This window comes from Daldinia loculata (genome assembly GCF_022478755.1).
Source record: "Daldinia loculata strain CBS 113971 unplaced genomic scaffold F4817scaffold_30, whole genome shotgun sequence".
NCBI lineage: Eukaryota > Fungi > Ascomycota > Sordariomycetes > Xylariales > Hypoxylaceae > Daldinia > Daldinia loculata.
This window is the reverse complement of record NW_026054884.1, coordinates 14,725-33,037: the sequence shown is the minus strand read 5'-3', so window position 1 is coordinate 33,037 and position 18,313 is coordinate 14,725. Positions and strand designations below refer to the sequence as shown.

Genomic DNA, 18,313 nt, shown 5'->3' with positions numbered 1-18,313 from the left:
CATCCTTGCTGTCGTGCGGCGAGACAATATGAAGCGGAAGAAGGCGACGACGCGCGTGTAGACGAAGAAGATTATATCCGAGTGCGACAGAACGCCGGAGCTTTTGGTACCGAACCGGAATTCAAGGACAGTTCATACTTACCGTTAGCCGGTTTTCTCTCGGGGTGCTCGCGTTTTCCGTGATTCCGCAAGACCGTGTACACGTAAGACGTAAAAATTAATTTATAGTTATTCAATAACTAATGAGTCCTACGCAAGATGCCACCGAAATCAAATGTGCCTACCTACCAAGAAAAAAAAATGACTAAATATCCGACGAAGATATTAAATAAAGCATAGGAACAAATGAAATATTTACAAAAAAATAAACTCCGAATCGGGGAATCGAACCCCGGGCTTGACGGTGCTTCAGGGTCAGAAACCTTGAGAGCGTCAAATGTTAGCCACTACACCAATTCGGATTTATCGGATGACAATTACATCTGCTAACTTTCTATATGTATATACTACGAATAGGTACATGCTTAGCGCCTTATATGCTACATGTACATACGTAAAAGCTAGACGCATTAGGTAGTTACTAAATCCATGTAACGCAGTTTTTAGTATGTTTATAAATGACGGGTGTTTTTGCCTTTTATTTATTTACCGTAGAATTCTTTTCAATGTTAGGTAATTACAGAAATTCTATTCGTATAAATCATAGCTCTTCATAGTTTAACCCAGAAAAAAAAAACCATCAAGTTCACATAAGATGTAAGTACGAAGTAGAAATAGTGGTGAATTCTCATGCATCATGTCTCCACGGCTTAGAATACAACTCGATTCTCTTAATGTCTTTTTTTTTCTTTTCTTTTTTACAAAGTGCTGCGCTCCGCAACTAGTAGTGGCAATAGCAAGCGATGCTCATATCTACACGTTAAGAATTCATTAAGAACTTCGCGGCCTCCTTCCCTGTGTCAATCCTAGGCTCCGCTCCGTTCAGCTCATCAATCGCATCTCAACCAGACTACCTACTTACTATCTATCCTAGGCATAGTGCTAAGAAGAATAGGTCTGGAACAATCCTATGTTTGCTAGGTACAAACGCCGCGCCCCCATTATTCTGAAGTTTTGTAAACTTTTTTTATACACGAGTCTTCCTAATCAGACTCAGATGTAGCCCCTTGCCATGCATGCATGCATTAACCAGTTTCTCCAATGTTGTAGATGCGTCTTGTGTAATAGTCGAGAGCATCGCGATGAATTCGTCCGTCTAGAGTGAGATGTTCGTTCTGCCGAAGAATAGCTCTACCAACTCCTTAACCGAGTGGCATGTTATTACCAAAATTTCCCCTTGCATATTCCCTGTGAACACCTTTAAGTAGTACGCGTTACCGCGCAAAGACCTTGACGACTCCGTCTCCCCCGCCACTAACAACCCATCGACCGTCTTGGCTCCATACGACGGCGCATACGCCCTCTCCTCTCATAATTCGGTGGCTGGTGATCTCTTGGGTACAGGTTCGTTTTTCTAGAGACCAGAATCGAAGGCTTGCATCGTGGCCAGCAGATACGAGCTCGCGGCCATCAGGGCTGAGAGATAGGGACGATATTGATGCCGGGTGGGCGAGCATGTTATATGTGCATTGACCTTCAAAGAATTAGCGATATACATACTTAGGTACGGTACCTCCTCTAATAACTCACCGCTATTGGCATCAAAGAACCTTATAAAACGGTCTTCATGCCCTGATATAATAACGCCCTCGACCCCGCTACCAGCTGTGCCCGTACCACCAGTTGGACCACTGGCATCGTCGTCGCCTAGGCCTGATCCAGAACTTTGATCAAGGCCCGCCGTGGTCGCGACGACGGCATTGACACTAGTGCCAATCGTATTGTCGTACGTTTCAAGGCTAGCCATGGAGCCAATTTCCTCACCGGTTCTTGTATCGAACACGATAATAGCAGCGTCCGAATAACTAACTACAAATGCCTCTCCACTGGCTGATAACGGAGTAATGCACGTCGGTGACGCCCGGGATCCGTTAGAGCGGCGGATGTCATGTATTAGTGTATAGTTGAATGGTGAACTCGAAGCCATGTTTGGTTGGGGTGAACTTGGGAACTGAGATCCGGAGCTCATAGAGTTACCTCTGACTCGACCGCTTCCGGTGCTCCGTCTTGGCGGTCCCGGTTGAGGTGAGGTGAGTTGTGGCGGTGCACTGACGGCCCAGATTTTCACAGCGCCATCAGCTGCTCCAGAGGCGACCAGGATGCGATCTGGGGTACCGTAAGGGTTTGATTGGCCAAAGACAGCGCCGAGGGTCGCAGGAAGTACGCATATGGCCCAAACAGCGTCGCTGTGACCGTCGAGCGTCGCCTTCGGATCTACCCTACCCCGTTCCCATACTCTGATGGTCGCATCTTGCCCACCGGAGAATATCCATCCATCACCTTGGGCACGGCCGCCGGTCGAAAAATTAGGAGAAGGAGACCAAGACGTCAATGATAATACAGCGCCAGTATGTCCACGATGGGTGAAGTCAGCTGGCACATCGAGATCAGATGACATAGTCCCAATATGGCTTGGATTCTCACGCGGAATGTGGAATCGCTTGATCAGTCCGTCGTCGCCTGCTGTGCAGATTTCTGGCTCTCCGGGACTTCCACCTCCGGAAAATATTACGGTTCGGACGGTATTAAGATGGCCACGCAATCCATATCGCAACTTAAAACTGCCACTCTCTGGTTTCTGTGCAACACCATTCAGAGAGAGCTCATGCTCTGAGCTTTTCCTGCGAGACATGGACGTCTTCCGCCTATGAGAATTAGGGCCACGATTAGGAGACTGGGGTACACTTTCAGCGTTGGGAAACGCATCCGTGTCCGGACGGTGCGTAAGAGGTTGTAATTGCTGCGCCGCAGCTGGATCGGGGAAGGCTCCTTCGCCAAAATCCCAAGCATCCCCATCAACTGGCGCTCGCTTCTCTAGTGGACTTTCACCAAAATCAGAGCGCGAAGGCTCATTAAGATGATTTGGTTTTGCGTTTGGATCTTCTTGCATACGAGCACCCGGTTGGTTGGAGGCCGGCCACTCACCGGGGTGCGAGTACATCGGGGCGGCACCCTCCCCTGACCGAATCATAGGGGCAGATTGTAAGTTCGGGTTCTCTGACGTTGGCAAGTTAACGTTATGCGGCATTCTCTGACCATGATGATTATTCGTATTTACAGCACCCTGGCGGGGCGCCGGGTCCCTCGCATGGTTCTGACTAAGTCTCAACGCCTGGAAAGCTGTATCGAGCGGTTGTTGAGAGATAGGTAGTCCAAAGTCTCCTTCTCTCAAGTCATCCATCATAGGCAAGGGCGGAGATTCTCGAGGAGGCATAGGATTCGCGGGTGAGACCATTAGGTAGGTGAATTCGGCTTGGCACTGGTCCAAGAAGACCCTAAGGTTGTCGCGCTCCTCGTCCTCCTGCACACGCTCGCCAACAAGACCCTCCAAACCGGGCACCGACTCTTTCAGTCTCTCGTCCGATGCTAGAAATGAAGTCAATACTACACACTCGTACAGTTATTCATCTTGATACGTACATTTGAGCTTCTCCTGTATCAAGGCAGCCCTATCAATCTTCTGAGGTTGCTTCACGGAGTGATCCGTGGCGGAAGCGGCAGAAGAAACCTTCAGCTTCGCAGCCTGGTCTTTAACCTTCTTCTCCAGGATGGTGACATATCTTTTTAATGCCTTTTGTGTAGCGTCTGCTCTCCTAGCGGAACCTTCGAGGGCGGCTATTCTACCCTTCATCTCCTGACGTTCGATCTCCCAGGCGTTTCTATCTCGCTCGTGTCGATGCCACTCGGTTTGAAGGAAGCGCATAACACCTATTCGTCGAGCGCATGTAAGTTAGCCGAGAGGAATCTAAAATACAGATCGGATGAGTCAAATATACCTTGTAATGTGTACTCGGTAGCATGCGGCTGATTTGACGGATTGCCGGGCAATCCTCCGCCAGATAACTCTTGGCCGCCGCCGAGACCACCGGCGCCCGGCATACCGGATCCATTCCCACCGTTTCCCATAGCGGAGACCTGTTGCCAACTCATCGAGTGTTGAGTTTCCGGCTTACTAGATTGACGGTGTTCAGCCCTCACAGCCGTCTTCACCGTTTATTTTGAGGTCGACTTCTCAACATGCGCATTTGCGTTGCAAGTGCCCTCCACGAAATACGACTTTATGTCGGAGAGGGAGAAGATGCGACGGTGGGGAAATCAATTGGCCCAAGGTCTCATGAGTAGAACGGAGCAGATCGTTAGCGTGATAGGTTCGGTACGTTTCTCGTTCGCGAAATATTGAATATTCGAATAAAGTCGCGGTTGTAGAAGAAAGGAGCTCTCGTTCGTGGAGGATTAGAAGAAGAAAAAAGAATTAAACAGGGCCAGTAATGAGCGAAGAGAATAGAGATGATACAAATTGTTTGACCCGAAATAAATGCGTCGCAGTACAGTATAACGAACTATTCGGCGGTGCGATTTCGTTTTGTGCCGTAACGCGTGATGGGAATATCCCGACGTTATGTTATCGTCAATCTAAATGGCAAAAGTTGAGAATTCCGAGACGTGATGGATTTGGAAAGCTGTCAAGGTCGACTTGCTGGCCTGCGAAGAGGACAGTACGTACTTCTGGCATACTCTTGGTACGTATTCCCCAAAACTTGTGCCAGATTAGGTCATTGCCGCCCCGAACCACTTCTAACCCAGCCAATCAAGTAACTGCCACACAAGGCAAAGTCAAAACTTCCCCTGAAAGCTGTGTTAGCAACTGTGTTTACTTCGTACATATCTGTAATATTTAAGCTCGGACCACCATGACACAAAAGCCCCCTGTTGTGGAATGGGACATTATGTAAGCCACCACGATGTCCAATGCGTCCAATGCTGCACGACAGATGTTGCAGCTAGCTGCATCACCGTCAACCATCCCGCATACCTCAGCTAGACGCCTCAATACCTTATCCGTCTCCATGAGTAAAAACCGGGCCGTTATACCCAACAACATCATCCACAATTTTTGCATCGGCAGTCCTTCGACGAACTCGAGATTCGGCTCGGTAAAGTGCACCTTCAAGTCACTTAATAATAAGCAACACTAAGAAGATTAACCTCAGTTCACCAGCCCATCCTCCAGGTAGAGGGACTACTAGCTAACTCGATATTTTTCTCTCATTTTCCGCTATTGTTCCACCGCATTGTTAACAGTTTAATATCGTTCTAAATTACAATACTAATGTAAGTATCTATCACCTTAGTATTACATTCCCTAGCTCATATGATCGTATGGCGCGCGTAGCCTTGTCTAAGTTGTAGGCGCTCCGCGTTTCGGCTAGTAGTTCGGGCAAGGCTTTCTCTATCAGATTTCTAGCAGGTACAGTATGATACCAATACCATACACCGCTTTTGAAGATACGGGTAGGTCAAGCAAGAGGTGGTCTGTTATTGCATCCTTTGAACATTGCTGCTGTCCGGATATATAAGCTGGGTAGCGGGAAGATGATATGGGCTAGTTTTCTAGAATAGAAGCGAGAACTATCTTGTCAATGCTTCGTCGTGTTCGAGCAGATGACAACATAGAGATATTCGGAAATTATAACAATTGACGTACTATGGGCTTATATGAAAATTCAAATAAATTCTGTGTTGACGTTTCATTGACCACTAAGATTTTGTAGGTGAGCCAAATAATAAACTTATGCCAGCGGGGAATCTGGTATAAGTGATAGAAACAACTTACAACTACAATTCTGATAGAATGGCTAACTGGATAACTAGGTAGTATTAAAAATAAGTTTATAACAAGGTATTATCATATAACTAAATGTTTTATACACTTAGTTTGCTCCTCAATTGCGATATAGTTTACCTAGGTAAGTACACGTTCAAGATGCTTCGGTTAGACTGCTAACCTGCTAACCGTGCTCATATATCTATTTTGGCTAGTACCAGTCTTTTATTTACCGAGGCGATAAGCAACCTTCAGCTTATCAACACATACCTAGTTGAGATCCTTTGGCGAACAACTCATCTCAAAGTTCACCTCCTTTTCCATTTTAAATAATGTCTAGGTCTCCAAGTGGTAAAGATGCGCCTATGGGGTTGACCATCTTAGAGTCCTTAAAGCCGCTTGTCGGTATCGAGAAGGTTGAGGCGTATTTGAAATTGGCCTCAGAATCCCAAGACCCGAAGAATCATGTAAGCTCATCCCCGCAGTCTTCATCCTTCGTGTCGATGCGTATTTACGAAATTTCTCGTATCTACTACGTGGTACCCTATACTATTAGAATCTAGTTATAATATTCTTATTCGACATAAGAGTGTGTACTCATGGGATGAGGTAGACGAATGAAAATTCAAGGAGTTAACGACTTATATCGAACATCCAAGATTCCAAGTCCACTTACAACCATGTACTGACTGTACTTTAGGAATGGACGACAGCTATAGCGCCTTACTTGTCTATTGTTTCGCACTCGTCCTCTCCGCCGCATCCTAGCATCACTTTCCGATTTACTGTGCAGCCTATCCATAGCAACGGTCTCGGTAATCTACACGGCGGATGCGCATCCACTATTTTTGATGCCTGCACTACGCTGCCGCTGCATCTTATTTCGAAGCCCGGTTTTTGGCAGTATACGGGCGTCAGCCGCACGCTCAATGTTACCTACCTACGACCAGTTCCAGTTGGTACCGTCGTCGATATCAAGTGCGACATCTTGCACGCTGGTCGCAAATTATGCGCTCTAAGAGGGGAGATGAGGACCGTAACCGCAGACGGCCGAGAAGGGCCCTTGTTGGTTGTTTGTGAGCACGGAAAAGCCAGCACAGATCCGCCGGTCGGGAAGTTGTAGATAGTTGCCTGCCGGTTGCCTCCGTGATGGATGTAGCAGGAGGGGCGGTATGGCCGACGGGATTTAGATCAAGAGATAACTCCAAGATGGGATGCCGCAGAAACACTGACTTACTACATGTAGCTATTGTATACCTCTAGCAATGTATCTAACTATATGATAGAAAGGAGGAAGGGAAGATTGTGGAGAATGCCAGCTAATAACTTTAGAACTTTCATCTTACCAGTACTTAAACGTAACATGCCTATTATATAGGTAGGTAAGCAATCGCCGTCTACTATCTACATTTGTCTTAATATGTATATACTTAGGTAGGTAGTGAACGCACGCCGTAGATATGGCTGATATGCTTATCGCTAAACTACCTAAGTGAACTGTTGCGAAAGTCGCTATAACCCATAATAGCAGATATAGTTGATTCATGCTTACTTAATCCTATATACCTGCACACTAGAAGATGCGAAGGATGAAGATCCTTAGGCTCTCAAAATCGGATATAGGCCGGATATCTACCGGTTCTGCCATATGGAGTATATAGTGTTTGGGCTGTAAAGGGAACTTTGGTATTATCAGTAACTCCTTTATGATCGTCTCGGCTATGTTATGGCAGAAATGTAAAAGACTTGGCATACGAGTTGCAGTAGCTCGGAAATCTTCATTGCCCCCAGTCTGTTCTTTGGTCTATCATAGGGGTAAGGTAGTGTGAGACATAAGGCAACTTGGCTCTACTTAGAACTTACCGGCGCACGGTTTTTATCGATTGCCTAATTTTTTTATCCCCAACTAATGCAGTGTTACCTACAAGTCCTGTCCTGACGAATAGAGCAGCACGAATCTAGCGTCATCGGTAGTCGAGGCCTAAGTTTTGTTTCCCCTTAACCTAGAAAAGTCCTTAATAATACTAGCAGTACTGCATACATAGGTACCTAGCATTAGGTAGGTATTCGATGCACGAGAGCCTCATCATCAGATGTGACATGCGGCTTCTGCCGTCCCAGGGGAACATGTGGCCAGCCATGCCGCCAAGACAAGATACAACCCCTACCCCTACTATCCCGAATTCTTACATTCATCAATTACCCAGCCTGCCTAACCCACTAGAAGGCGAAATAACGACCTTACGGTTGACCTAACCTAGTAGGTTCGTACATCGCGGATGGTATCCGTGGTAGTTTTATACGTTTATGTCGAAGCTAAAATTGCGTTTAGGTATTATACGTCAAGATATTAGAATAATTTAATTATTAAAGATTTAATGTTTAATTGTTATCAAATATTAGCCTTTAATGTAGACTATATGATAAATTATAATATAATAAATAAGGTTTAATAATAAAAGCATCCTTTTATAATACCGAACATTTTATAAAAGACGGTTTTTCATCTTGGTTAAGTTCGTGAATGAAATAATCTTAAGATGTCCTCAAGTGCGAAAGTGCTACACAGTAAACCTCTTTGGATGTAAGTAATTTGATTGGATATACCCCCGAAAAACGTTTACTGTGTAGCACTCTCGCACTTGAGGACATGGTTCGCGGACAATATTTGTATATATGTAGTTCAGCTCCACAAACGGTCGGGGGGGGGGGTGGACAATCAAATTGTCGGGGGTGGGCGCCGAGATTGGACGCTTCTTGGGGGTGGGCAATCAGATCGTCGGGGGTGGGCAACGACATTGTCGGGGGTGAGCCATGAGAATGTCAGCTTTTTGGGGGGTAGCCAATAAACTGCAAGCATCTCGGAGGGTAGGCGATGAGATCTCGACAAGCTTTTATGGAACCAAGCCCGGATCCTGCATTGCTCATCACGACACCGCATTGAAGGTTATGACCTGGATACTTTTGTACATAATATGCGGGATCGAATTGTATCGTATCGGTCGGTCTTCTTTTATATAAAGATGCTGTATTCTCTCTACCATTTACGCTTGCTGAAAATATGACGGACAAACAAGTCACTCGTGAACGAGAAGCGATCAGCCTTCCTAAAATCTTGTATAGTCATATTCCCACAGCTCACATACTATTTTCCCGCACTCTCGTCTCGTCTCCCGAATATACCTAAGCAACTATGAACAAGTTATCCAACGCGGCCGTCAATGGGTAAGCCTTATCTTGCCGTCCTCAATGGCCATACATAGCCCGCTCCCTCTTCCCAATCGAAGACCTTATTGTCAAGTTAGTAACTATGACTGCCCGTTATACCATCCATCGTCCTTTCTACGGATTGATGTCGCACTATAGCATATAAAGCCTTCACCTCTTTCCCTCTTACTCTCACCCCGCCCCTAGTCTAAGCCAACGCGAGCTCTGACTGATGGTACTTCCTTGATTTAGCTCTGCCAAACCAGGGGGAACCAGTGTCAACTCCAAACACACTCAAGGCCAATACTCTACTCAGAGTATCCACGAGTACACGGCTGGTGTATTGAATGGCGATGCCCCCGTTAACACTCTCGTCGGGCTTCGAAACACCGACTTGAACATAACTCCTCGAAATGTTAAGGTCAATCGCGAAGTCGAGGACGCCTTGGCAAAACTCGCCCAGAGGCCGAATCAGTACGTTTCGTTTCGTCTGTCTTATACCTCCACGCGCGATATGTGTCGCATGTCGCATGTCGCATGTCGTCGAGACCCAAACCTGTCGATGAACCATAGGGTGGTGCACTGTTCCCTTGTCCCTCCCTGCCCTAAGTATTCTTCGAGGCGGCATGAGATCGTAGTACAAGCTGCTCAAACCCGATTGGTTCAATAAGTAATGAAACCATTCCGTAATAGGCATACGTTAAACCCAGCGAAATTTTTGATTGGTCAAATTCGAGCAGTTTGTACTGAGATCTTCTGTCTGGAGAACATGCTAATGCAATCATAGGTAAGGTTATTGAGTTTGCTAAGGGGTAGGGTGAGATACCATATAGCCCGGTACATGTTTATGATATGATAATGGAAGCGAGGCGCCTGGCGCAGGATACCAAGAGTTGGAATTATGGTGAGCCACATCTCATCGGGGGGGGGGAATGTACGTATGCATCGCAACGTTGGCCTGATGGGATATCACCTGATAATGAAAACATTAAATTAGATATCAAAAAGTTCATATACAAACCGTGATCCCAGCGTAACGCCGGCACTATGCAACTATCCATTTTCAATGCTTTCCCCCGCATAATAGTACAGGCGCTAGGGTTTAGAATGACTCTCCGATTCTTAGTACATATGGTAGGTCACCGCGGTCCTCCCTTGTCGCAAGCCGGATAATAGAAGACTGGGAAGCGGACCTAAAACTTGCGCTCGATGTTCGACTGGCAGGATATGGTCGCTTCGTTTGCGCGAAACTCCCCCCGTTACTTGAGCTGGTAGACTGCGATGTCCTCCTACCACCGAATTTACTCCTCGGCGTCGTCGGCGCGGTACGATACTGGTGCCAGGTATGGGTTGAAGAGTTGCGGTCCGGCAAGGTCAGCCTACGGGTACGCGAGCGCGTGCTCCCGCTGAGGCTAAGGGAACTTGACCCGCTCCGCGCAGGTGTAGTCGGGTTGGTGTCCCGAGGGGCGTCATCGTCGATATGCCCGTCGCTTTCAGAGTAAGCGTCGTTAGGACTGCGAGGTTCGTATAAAGAGGCTGCGTCCAGAGGTTGCATTGCACGTAGAAGCTCGGCGAAAAGATGCATTAGCTGCCGGAAGTGTGCATTAGACATGGGGCGAGTGGAGAAGCGGGCACGCTCATAGCTATCAAGGAACTCAAACACCTCTTGGGAACTCAACAGCACGCCAACGCTAATGAGATGCATGACGTAGTCCCTCATCGTCATGTTAGAACGGCGCTGGAGGAGAGAAACAGAGTCTGCATCAAACATTGGGGGGTTCATAGCAGAGGTCGGATCCATTGGCGCCTGAGAGACCGCCTTAGCTTCAATCAGGTTCGGCAACTCGGAGAGGACTGTGCTATATTGAACATTGGGCAAATCTGGTGAGCTTGGTGAACCCCAGCCGTCGTGCCCAATCTCACCCCAAACGGGGCGCAAGGGAGGAAATGAGATACCCAGCTGCTCTTCTACTGTTGCGGGCGATTTCGGCTTAAATAACTGAAAAGATCTTCTTGGCTTCTTTATATTCCCCTCGGTTGTAACCCCTTCCTCTGCTACATCTTCTAGTGATGTCGCTCGAATTACCGGCGCTATGACCTTTGGATGCGCCCCTAACGCGATGGCAGCACTGCGGCCAAGATCGGTAGCGATCACTTCGCGGACCTCCTTAGGGACATCTCCCTTCTCAATGGGTATCCAGGTTTTGGGTATCGAAGCCAGTACTGTCCGGGTAACATAAAGTCGCAAGATGTAAATGAACAGAACGATTAGTACGGTAAGGACAAAGACAATCGCGAGGACGATTAAGTTGATGTATTGGCCGGAGGAAAACAGATCCTGGCGGATAAAATCGCCGGGAACGACAAGAAATAAAGCGGCGAGAAGAAGACATAATAGAAGATAGATGGAATTGTAGGCTATGCGAGAGACAAGGTTGGTGGCGCTCTTCATTATGACGCGCCAGGTATTAGGATCGAGTATTATAACATTCTTGTGTCGCGCGGCACAGGGCGGCAGAGGCTCCGGCTATTAGGCGACGAGCGACCAAGTTGAAGGAGTGTAATCGAAGTTCATATTAAGAGACGAGTATTCATGACGATTCCTTAGGCCGTGCGATAGAATTAAGACTTGCCGATTATAAGATCCATAGAGGGCTGCGCGAAGACATCCTAGATGGATGGGGAAAGAAAGGAAGAGGTAAGGGTGAAGTTGAGATAACCGTGTTTGTAATTCACCAGGAGATTAGATTGTATGATGCTATTTGCAGGGGTTAATGCCACTCGGGATTTTAGTTTCCCCACTTCCATTTGAATGACGTGTGATTGGGCGCCTCGTGTACCCTCCGTTTCAGCTCTACGTACGTACATAGTTAGTTGCATCAGCCTCACACTATTCCCGTCTCATACTTTAACATGCGTTTGTCTTGACTTTAAGCGTTAGTAAATGTATTTAAGTGGCTGTAACCTGAAATGAATGTGAATAATATTAGATCTTGGGTCTAACTGAGCATCATTAATGAAGTAAATAAATATATAAGCCGCACAAACTAAGAGAATATATTTCCATGGTATTCACTAAATACCTAACAAGTCTTATGTATGACAACTGTGCCAACCCTATTATATACCTAGCAATGTTTCTAAACCTTTCCCAATATCCTACAAGTAACCCCTTCTTTCCCTTCTCCTCAGTCCGCCGAGTCCAAGACCGCACAACAGCAACAATTTCCTCCGGCTCAACCCCCGGACCAAATCGTCCATGATTTAAAAGCAGCTCAACAACATCCACCCGACCCCGCCGTATAAGCCTCGCTAACATTCCGCCTACTAACCGCGCCAGTCCTCTCCAGTATCCTCTCCACAATCTCAAGCGACTGCCCACCAATCACCGCTGCATACAACGCGCCTCCGCCAGGGCCCCACCCATCATGCACGTCGGCGCCGTAGTCCAGTAACACGTGCAGCACCGGTCCGATCTCCTCCGGCGGCCGGGCACACGCATCCCCGCCGTGAGAAAGCACCGCATGCCGGAGTCGATAGAGAAGCTAGCAAAGCCACGTTTGTGGCCGCAGAGAACTTGCAATAAGAGAACTTGCAATACTGCTGGATTGGGGTGCTCGAGGACCGCGCGGACGATCCCGTGCTCCTGCATGAGCGAGAACGAGGGGTACATATGAAGAATAAACTTTACGACGGCGACTTGTTCCGCTGCTACAGCTCGCTCGAGCAATTTGCCCGTAGGGGGAATTTGGAGCCCCATAGTTGTAGTTAATGCTTCTTGAGGGCTGCCTGGGTCAATAAATTTCGGATAGACAGGCTTACTGCCGGGTTGAATGCCGTGATCAGTGAAAAGCCGTTGCAAAGTTGAAATATCTCCGGAACAACAAACACCGAGCATATATGGCTCTGGGTCGCCTTGGTATGTCGTGATGTAAGAATTAGAATTTCCTGGACGATAGAGAGGGAGGAAACGTAGTAGCTGAAACTTAAGTTAACTACCTAACCTAAGACGATCACTGTCTAGATTCTAGATCACCTTATGTATGTAGGATTTTTGTGGCACTGCCACACTGTAAATACAACCTACCTGTAAGATCATTACTAAAACCTGGGTGAAAGAGATATGTCTTTAAGACGAACACCAATTCCACAGCCAAATATATTTAACAACACAAGATTTCTTTTCGTCTTCATTAACCAATTTTATCATAAAGTTGTACCCATAGCTACTATTACACTTAATGTAACTCGGTCAATTTGCCCTGGAGACTCGATACGAGCAGCCGCTGCCACTAGCGTACTTGCTGCATCTGCGGTTGAGCCTCTGCCGTACGGGCTGCTGCGGCGCGTCTCGGTACTTCTGCCACCGCCTCCACCTGCTTCTTCTCCGCGGCTTCCCTCGCTAGTCTCATGTCTGCCCGCGTGAGCCTCAAATCGCTGCTGTACTGCCCAAATGCCGTGATGAGCTCGTTTAGTCCGTCCTTCAACGCTTCCAGCAGTTCGTCTACCTCGGGACACACCCGATTCTTTCTAAGATCTGTCCAGTGCATCGGAAATCCGTCCCTGAATCTCTCTAGCTTTTTGATCACTGCCGTAAACGTCCGTATGATGGTCGGTACATCTCTTTGGACGTTACCATACTGGTCCTCCGTCAAACTGGACACTGCTAGCTTTGATAGAGCGTAGGCAGCGTTGACGTATATGCTAGGTTCGCCATACGGTCGGCCAAGTACAGCAGTTGCTAATCGGCGACTAAACAGTTGCTGAAAGAATATGCCGAATGTAGGTAGAGCCAAAAATCGTAATGCTATAGTTTGGGCAAGGGAGTTAATACCTTCGGGGGAGAGTGCCTCCTTTTGCTCTTTCGTGAGTAAGTGGTCAGTAGCCTCTAACGCTTTCTTCTTTGCCTCCGGCAAGTATACCTCGGCGGGTGTCTTTCCGGGCGACGTGGCAACGCTAGTAACGAACTTGCCTAACGAGTCGCGGAAACCTCTTGAACTCGGTGCGGGTGCCCAAACATCGTCTGTCTTCGGGGGTTGGACGACTCGGGCCTGTGGTTTAGGAGGTGCGGCATTGGGTTGTACCGGAGGCGGAGCCGGTGGTTTTCCGTACTCATCGATTCTTTGCTCCAGTGACTTAATCGTGCTCAGGCATGTAGCGTAGATCTGCGACCACATTGTGCCATCCTTACGATCGATATCTTCGAATATGCTTCTCCTTCTGATATCGAAGTCCCTTGTGATTAAGGCCAATTCCCACATGGCAAATGCCTACATCGTTAGCGCCATGCTTCAATAGAAAGGTAAAGGGAACAACATACCGATATGCGTGACTTCTTGCTCTGTAACCCATTCAATAGACTCCCATTGGGGTCCTTCGACTCAGCACTAAGTGGCTGGCCGTTTTTCAGAGGTGGTCTTCCAAGCTGTAACCTAAAGACCATATCGCCAAAATACCACAAAAGGCACAACAAGAACCCAGCCCACATTGATCGCGCCAGCATCCAGATACTCCATGGTGCCTGGGAAGGTGGGATATTAGATTTTGGAAGGTTATAGAATAGCCGGAAAAAGGACAAGGCCCAGCCCCAGGCGGAGCGTCGGAGGAAATGGTAGAGTACAATGTAGTTGGCTAAAGAAACAGTTATCGAGAGCATCCCGGCGCGAACGACGATTACGGGTACCCATTCGGTTAATCGTACCCAACTGCTTGTTGCTTGAGTATTCGCATCTCCTTCGCGTTTCGGCTTCACCGTCCCTAGAAGAATTCGGTCGCAATCCGCGGACACATGTAAAATGCCCTGGGCAATCCCTAAAATGATAATATTCACAGTGTAGAATAGTGCTCTCTCGTTTAGCCGCGCGCGATCACCGCTATAGTAGGTGATCCAACCGAGGTTTGCACTAGCTGGAGTTGATAACAGGTATGTTTGGCTGAATAGCCATGCGGAGATAGCGAATGTAATTATTGTCTCTATCGTCGCGAAAGACAGGGCATAGTGGCGGAAAGTGTCGAAGGGTGAATGAGACGTTCGAATGCCGATGTGGGAATGGGCAATTCGCAATATTATAATGGGGAGGATACAGCCGAATATAGCTAGGGTGCGAATACTCGCAGGTCCAACTGGAAACCATGGCCACAGCACTGATAATATGTTAGGTATCTACGTGATATAATTGGAAGATGGCAATGTACGTCACGTACGATTACTCCAGTTAGCTAAGAAGAGGTTCTCAATATAGGCTAGCCCTAATAGAACTCCGGTGGTTGAGGCGAATCGTCTCTGGAGGGCGGGTTGGAGGAAGTCCTTGTAAGGCGCTCGGCGCGCAATTGCGGGAGGCATCTTCGCAACTGTAACGAAAAGAAATATTTAGATCAGCGCATGGTTCGGGCTCGAGAAGTAGAAAATGCAATCTGTATGCAGATATTTTCGTGTGAATCTAAGCTCGGAAGAAAGGAATGTTGGCTCTGAGCACCGTTGCTCTGGGAAAGGTTGTTACCTATCGGACGGGTGAATGTAAATAAAAAAAACTTACAGAGCTTCTTGAAATCCACTGAGAACGGTGTTGCTTTAGGAGCTAAGCGTCATCCGCCCTATTGCATTAGCTTAATGCACCAGCCACAGTACATATGTACATACAAATGTATTTATGGACTAGGTACATGTAGGTACAGCTTATGAGCCGGGTACCTGCCGCGATTTGTATACCCAACTTTTAAAAGGGTTATTATGGCAGGCCAAATTAAAGATATTTCCTAATTAAGCAATTTGTTTGTGCACCCATTAATGCCTTTTAATTGTGGGTTTTAAATATTATAATAAATTAAATAATAAAGTTAAAGTTTTAATTATATAATTAATATTAAATTAATTTTAATTTAAAAATTTTAAATAATATGTATTTTTAATAAAAAATAAAATTTTTAATAAATTAATAAAAAAATAAAACTTTTAATAAATTAATAAAAAAATAAAGCTTTTAATAAATTAATAAAAAAATAAAGTTTTTAATAAAAAAAATAAAAAAAAAATTAAAAAAAATAATTTATAATTTTAAATTTAAATTTTATATATATATAAAAATATTATTATTTATTATTATTATATATAAATTTTAAATAAATTAATACCATTTAATTTTTTTAATATTAATATATAAAAATATAATATTTATTAATTTATATATAATTATTTTTTTAATTTTTTTTATTTTTTAATATTATTTTTAATATTATTTTATTATTTAATTTTTAAGTTTAATCTTTTATTAACGTTTTTTAAAACTATTAAAAAAAAAAGATAAATTAATTAAATTAATAATTTTAAATTATAATTTTTAAAAAAAAATTTTAAATGGTAAATTTAATATTACTAAAAAATTAATATTTATAAATTAACTTTTTATATTTTCCCGAAAATTTTAAAATAAATAATTTAAAAAAATAAATTTTAAAAACGATAAATTTAATAAGTTTTATTATAACCGTTTCGTTAAATTATTTAACAATAATAATATTATTTACTACCAATATTATTATAAATATTAATTGTAAATAAATGTTAAAATAAAAAGTTAATATATAATAATATTTTTATTATAATTTAATTTTTAATAAAATTAAAAACTTTAAAAATTAATAATTAATTATTTAACCGATTTTTTATTTACAATTTGTTAATTAATTTAATTATTTACCTTTAATTTTATAAATAATTAAATAAATTTAAAAATAATTAAACCATAAATTTAAAAATTTATTTATTTAATAATTTAAAATATAATTTTTTAATTTTAAAAATATTTAATATTATAATAATTTAAAATTAAATAATTTTTAATAAATTATTTTTATAATTATTAAATAATTAAATTAAATTGCGTTTTTTAATAAATAATTTAAAAATTAACAAATAATTATTTTTAATTTTAAAAATTAAAAATAATAACTTTATAATAATTTTTACTATTAATAAATTTTAATAAATAAATAATTAAATTTATATAATAAACGTTATTAAATTATTTAACATTTAATAAATATATAATATTAATATTTAATATAAAATAATTAAAGGTTTAAAATAATGGATAAATATAATTTTTAATTATAAATTATAATATTAATTATAATTTAAAATTTAAAAAATATTCCCGATTATTAAAATATTTAATTATATTATAAATTAATATAAGTTTATTATATTATATATTAAAATATATTTTTAAAATAATTAATAAATAAAAAATAAAAAAATATTATAATATAGTTTTATAATTAAATTTATTAATAAAATATTAATTATATAACTATATTATATAATTTAAGTTGTGTTTATATATATTGCCTGGAAATTAACTTATATATATATAAATAAATATTTTTCATTTAATAAATTTTTTATTTTTTTTATTTAATTAAATATAATTAATTAAATTATTTTATTTAAATTATTTTATTATTTTTTATCTTTTATATTATATAATATATGGTAATATTATTATTACTTTAATATTAATTAATAATTAATTTATAGGTTAATTATAAAACAGTAAAAAGAAATTTATTAAAATTTTATTACAGTTTAAAATAACGGCAATAAAAAAAAGATATATTAATTAAAAAAAATATATATATAATAACTTTAAAAATAACAACCTAAATGTGGATTAAGTTAAAAAAACAAGCTTAAAAGTTATAAACATATATTATGCAAAAAAATTTATTACATATAACAATAATTAATATAATAAAAATCTTTAAAATACGTTTTAAATAAATTTTAACGGTTAAAACGTAATAACATTTAACAAAATTAATTAATTATTAAAAAAAAATATAAAAAAATACTTTATAAATTATAAGTTATACATATTTAAAAATAAATTACTTAACCAAAGACTTTATAATGTATTAAATATAAAAAACTTCCCGGCGTTTTTATAAAAAATAGTAAAAAACTATATAAAAAAAAATATATTTATTTTAATATTAAATTTATAATACGTTAAAAAGTTGGAAAATATAATAAATAAGTTTATAATATTAATATAATAATTGTAATTATTAAATTTACCAATAATTAAATTAAAAAAATTAAATTAATTAATATTAAAAATATAATTAAATTCGTTAATAAAATTTTTAAAATAATTAATAAATAAAGGCAAAAAAGTAATAAAATTAAAAAATAATTAAAAAGTAATTAATTTATTAAATTATATAAAAAAGTTAATATTTTATTTAAAAGTAAGATTTAAATAAGTAATATATAAAAAACCGTTATTAATAACGATTTAATAACCATTTCCGTATCCGTTTTTAATAAATTAAATATATATA

At 41.7% G+C, this 18,313-nt stretch overlaps 6 protein-coding genes and 1 non-coding gene across 7 annotated transcripts; 2 read left to right on the top strand and 5 right to left on the bottom strand.

Annotated features, from left to right (window-relative positions):
• Positions 1–369: 369 nt before the first annotated feature.
• On the bottom strand, positions 370–461 carry F4817DRAFT_t99. Its single transcript has one exon. It is a non-coding gene; the product is annotated as a tRNA-Glu (tRNA).
• A 210-nt stretch (positions 462–671) lies between these two features.
• On the bottom strand, positions 672–4,760 carry F4817DRAFT_339952 (WD40 repeat-like protein). The gene is made up of 4 exons (XM_049303603.1): positions 3,936–4,760; positions 3,580–3,867; positions 1,690–3,525; positions 672–1,633 (listed from the first exon to the last, which is right to left on the bottom strand). Exons 1-4 carry the CDS (start codon positions 4,087–4,089, stop codon positions 1,374–1,376), a joined length of 2,538 nt encoding a protein of 845 aa, XP_049158175.1. The 5' UTR covers positions 4,090–4,760; the 3' UTR covers positions 672–1,373.
• A 1,025-nt stretch (positions 4,761–5,785) lies between these two features.
• F4817DRAFT_339947 (HotDog domain-containing protein) lies at positions 5,786–7,109 on the top strand. The gene is made up of 3 exons (XM_049303602.1): positions 5,786–5,905; positions 5,955–6,231; positions 6,465–7,109. Exons 2-3 carry the CDS (start codon positions 6,097–6,099, stop codon positions 6,885–6,887), a joined length of 558 nt encoding a protein of 185 aa, XP_049158174.1. The 5' UTR covers positions 5,786–5,905; positions 5,955–6,096; the 3' UTR covers positions 6,888–7,109.
• A 1,789-nt stretch (positions 7,110–8,898) lies between these two features.
• Positions 8,899–9,871, top strand: F4817DRAFT_137477 (uncharacterized protein). Its single transcript, XM_049297836.1, has 2 exons — positions 8,899–8,989; positions 9,224–9,871. The coding sequence occupies exons 1-2, from the start codon at positions 8,958–8,960 to the stop codon at positions 9,639–9,641; spliced, it is 450 nt and encodes a 149-aa protein (XP_049158173.1). The 5' UTR covers positions 8,899–8,957; the 3' UTR covers positions 9,642–9,871.
• F4817DRAFT_137478 (uncharacterized protein) lies at positions 9,872–11,710 on the bottom strand. Its single transcript, XM_049297837.1, has one exon. It carries the CDS (start codon positions 11,421–11,423, stop codon positions 10,074–10,076), a length of 1,350 nt encoding a protein of 449 aa, XP_049158172.1. The 5' UTR covers positions 11,424–11,710; the 3' UTR covers positions 9,872–10,073.
• A 585-nt stretch (positions 11,711–12,295) lies between these two features.
• F4817DRAFT_137442 (uncharacterized protein) lies at positions 12,296–12,957 on the bottom strand. The gene has a single exon (XM_049297835.1). The coding sequence runs from the start codon at positions 12,867–12,869 to the stop codon at positions 12,357–12,359; it is 513 nt and encodes a 170-aa protein (XP_049158171.1). The 5' UTR covers positions 12,870–12,957; the 3' UTR covers positions 12,296–12,356.
• Position 12,958: 1 nt separating this feature from the next.
• F4817DRAFT_137441 (nucleoporin protein Ndc1-Nup) lies at positions 12,959–15,489 on the bottom strand. The gene is made up of 3 exons (XM_049297834.1): positions 15,176–15,489; positions 14,292–15,115; positions 12,959–14,241 (listed from the first exon to the last, which is right to left on the bottom strand). Exons 1-3 carry the CDS (start codon positions 15,312–15,314, stop codon positions 13,264–13,266), a joined length of 1,941 nt encoding a protein of 646 aa, XP_049158170.1. The 5' UTR covers positions 15,315–15,489; the 3' UTR covers positions 12,959–13,263.
• Positions 15,490–18,313: the final 2,824 nt, after the last annotated feature.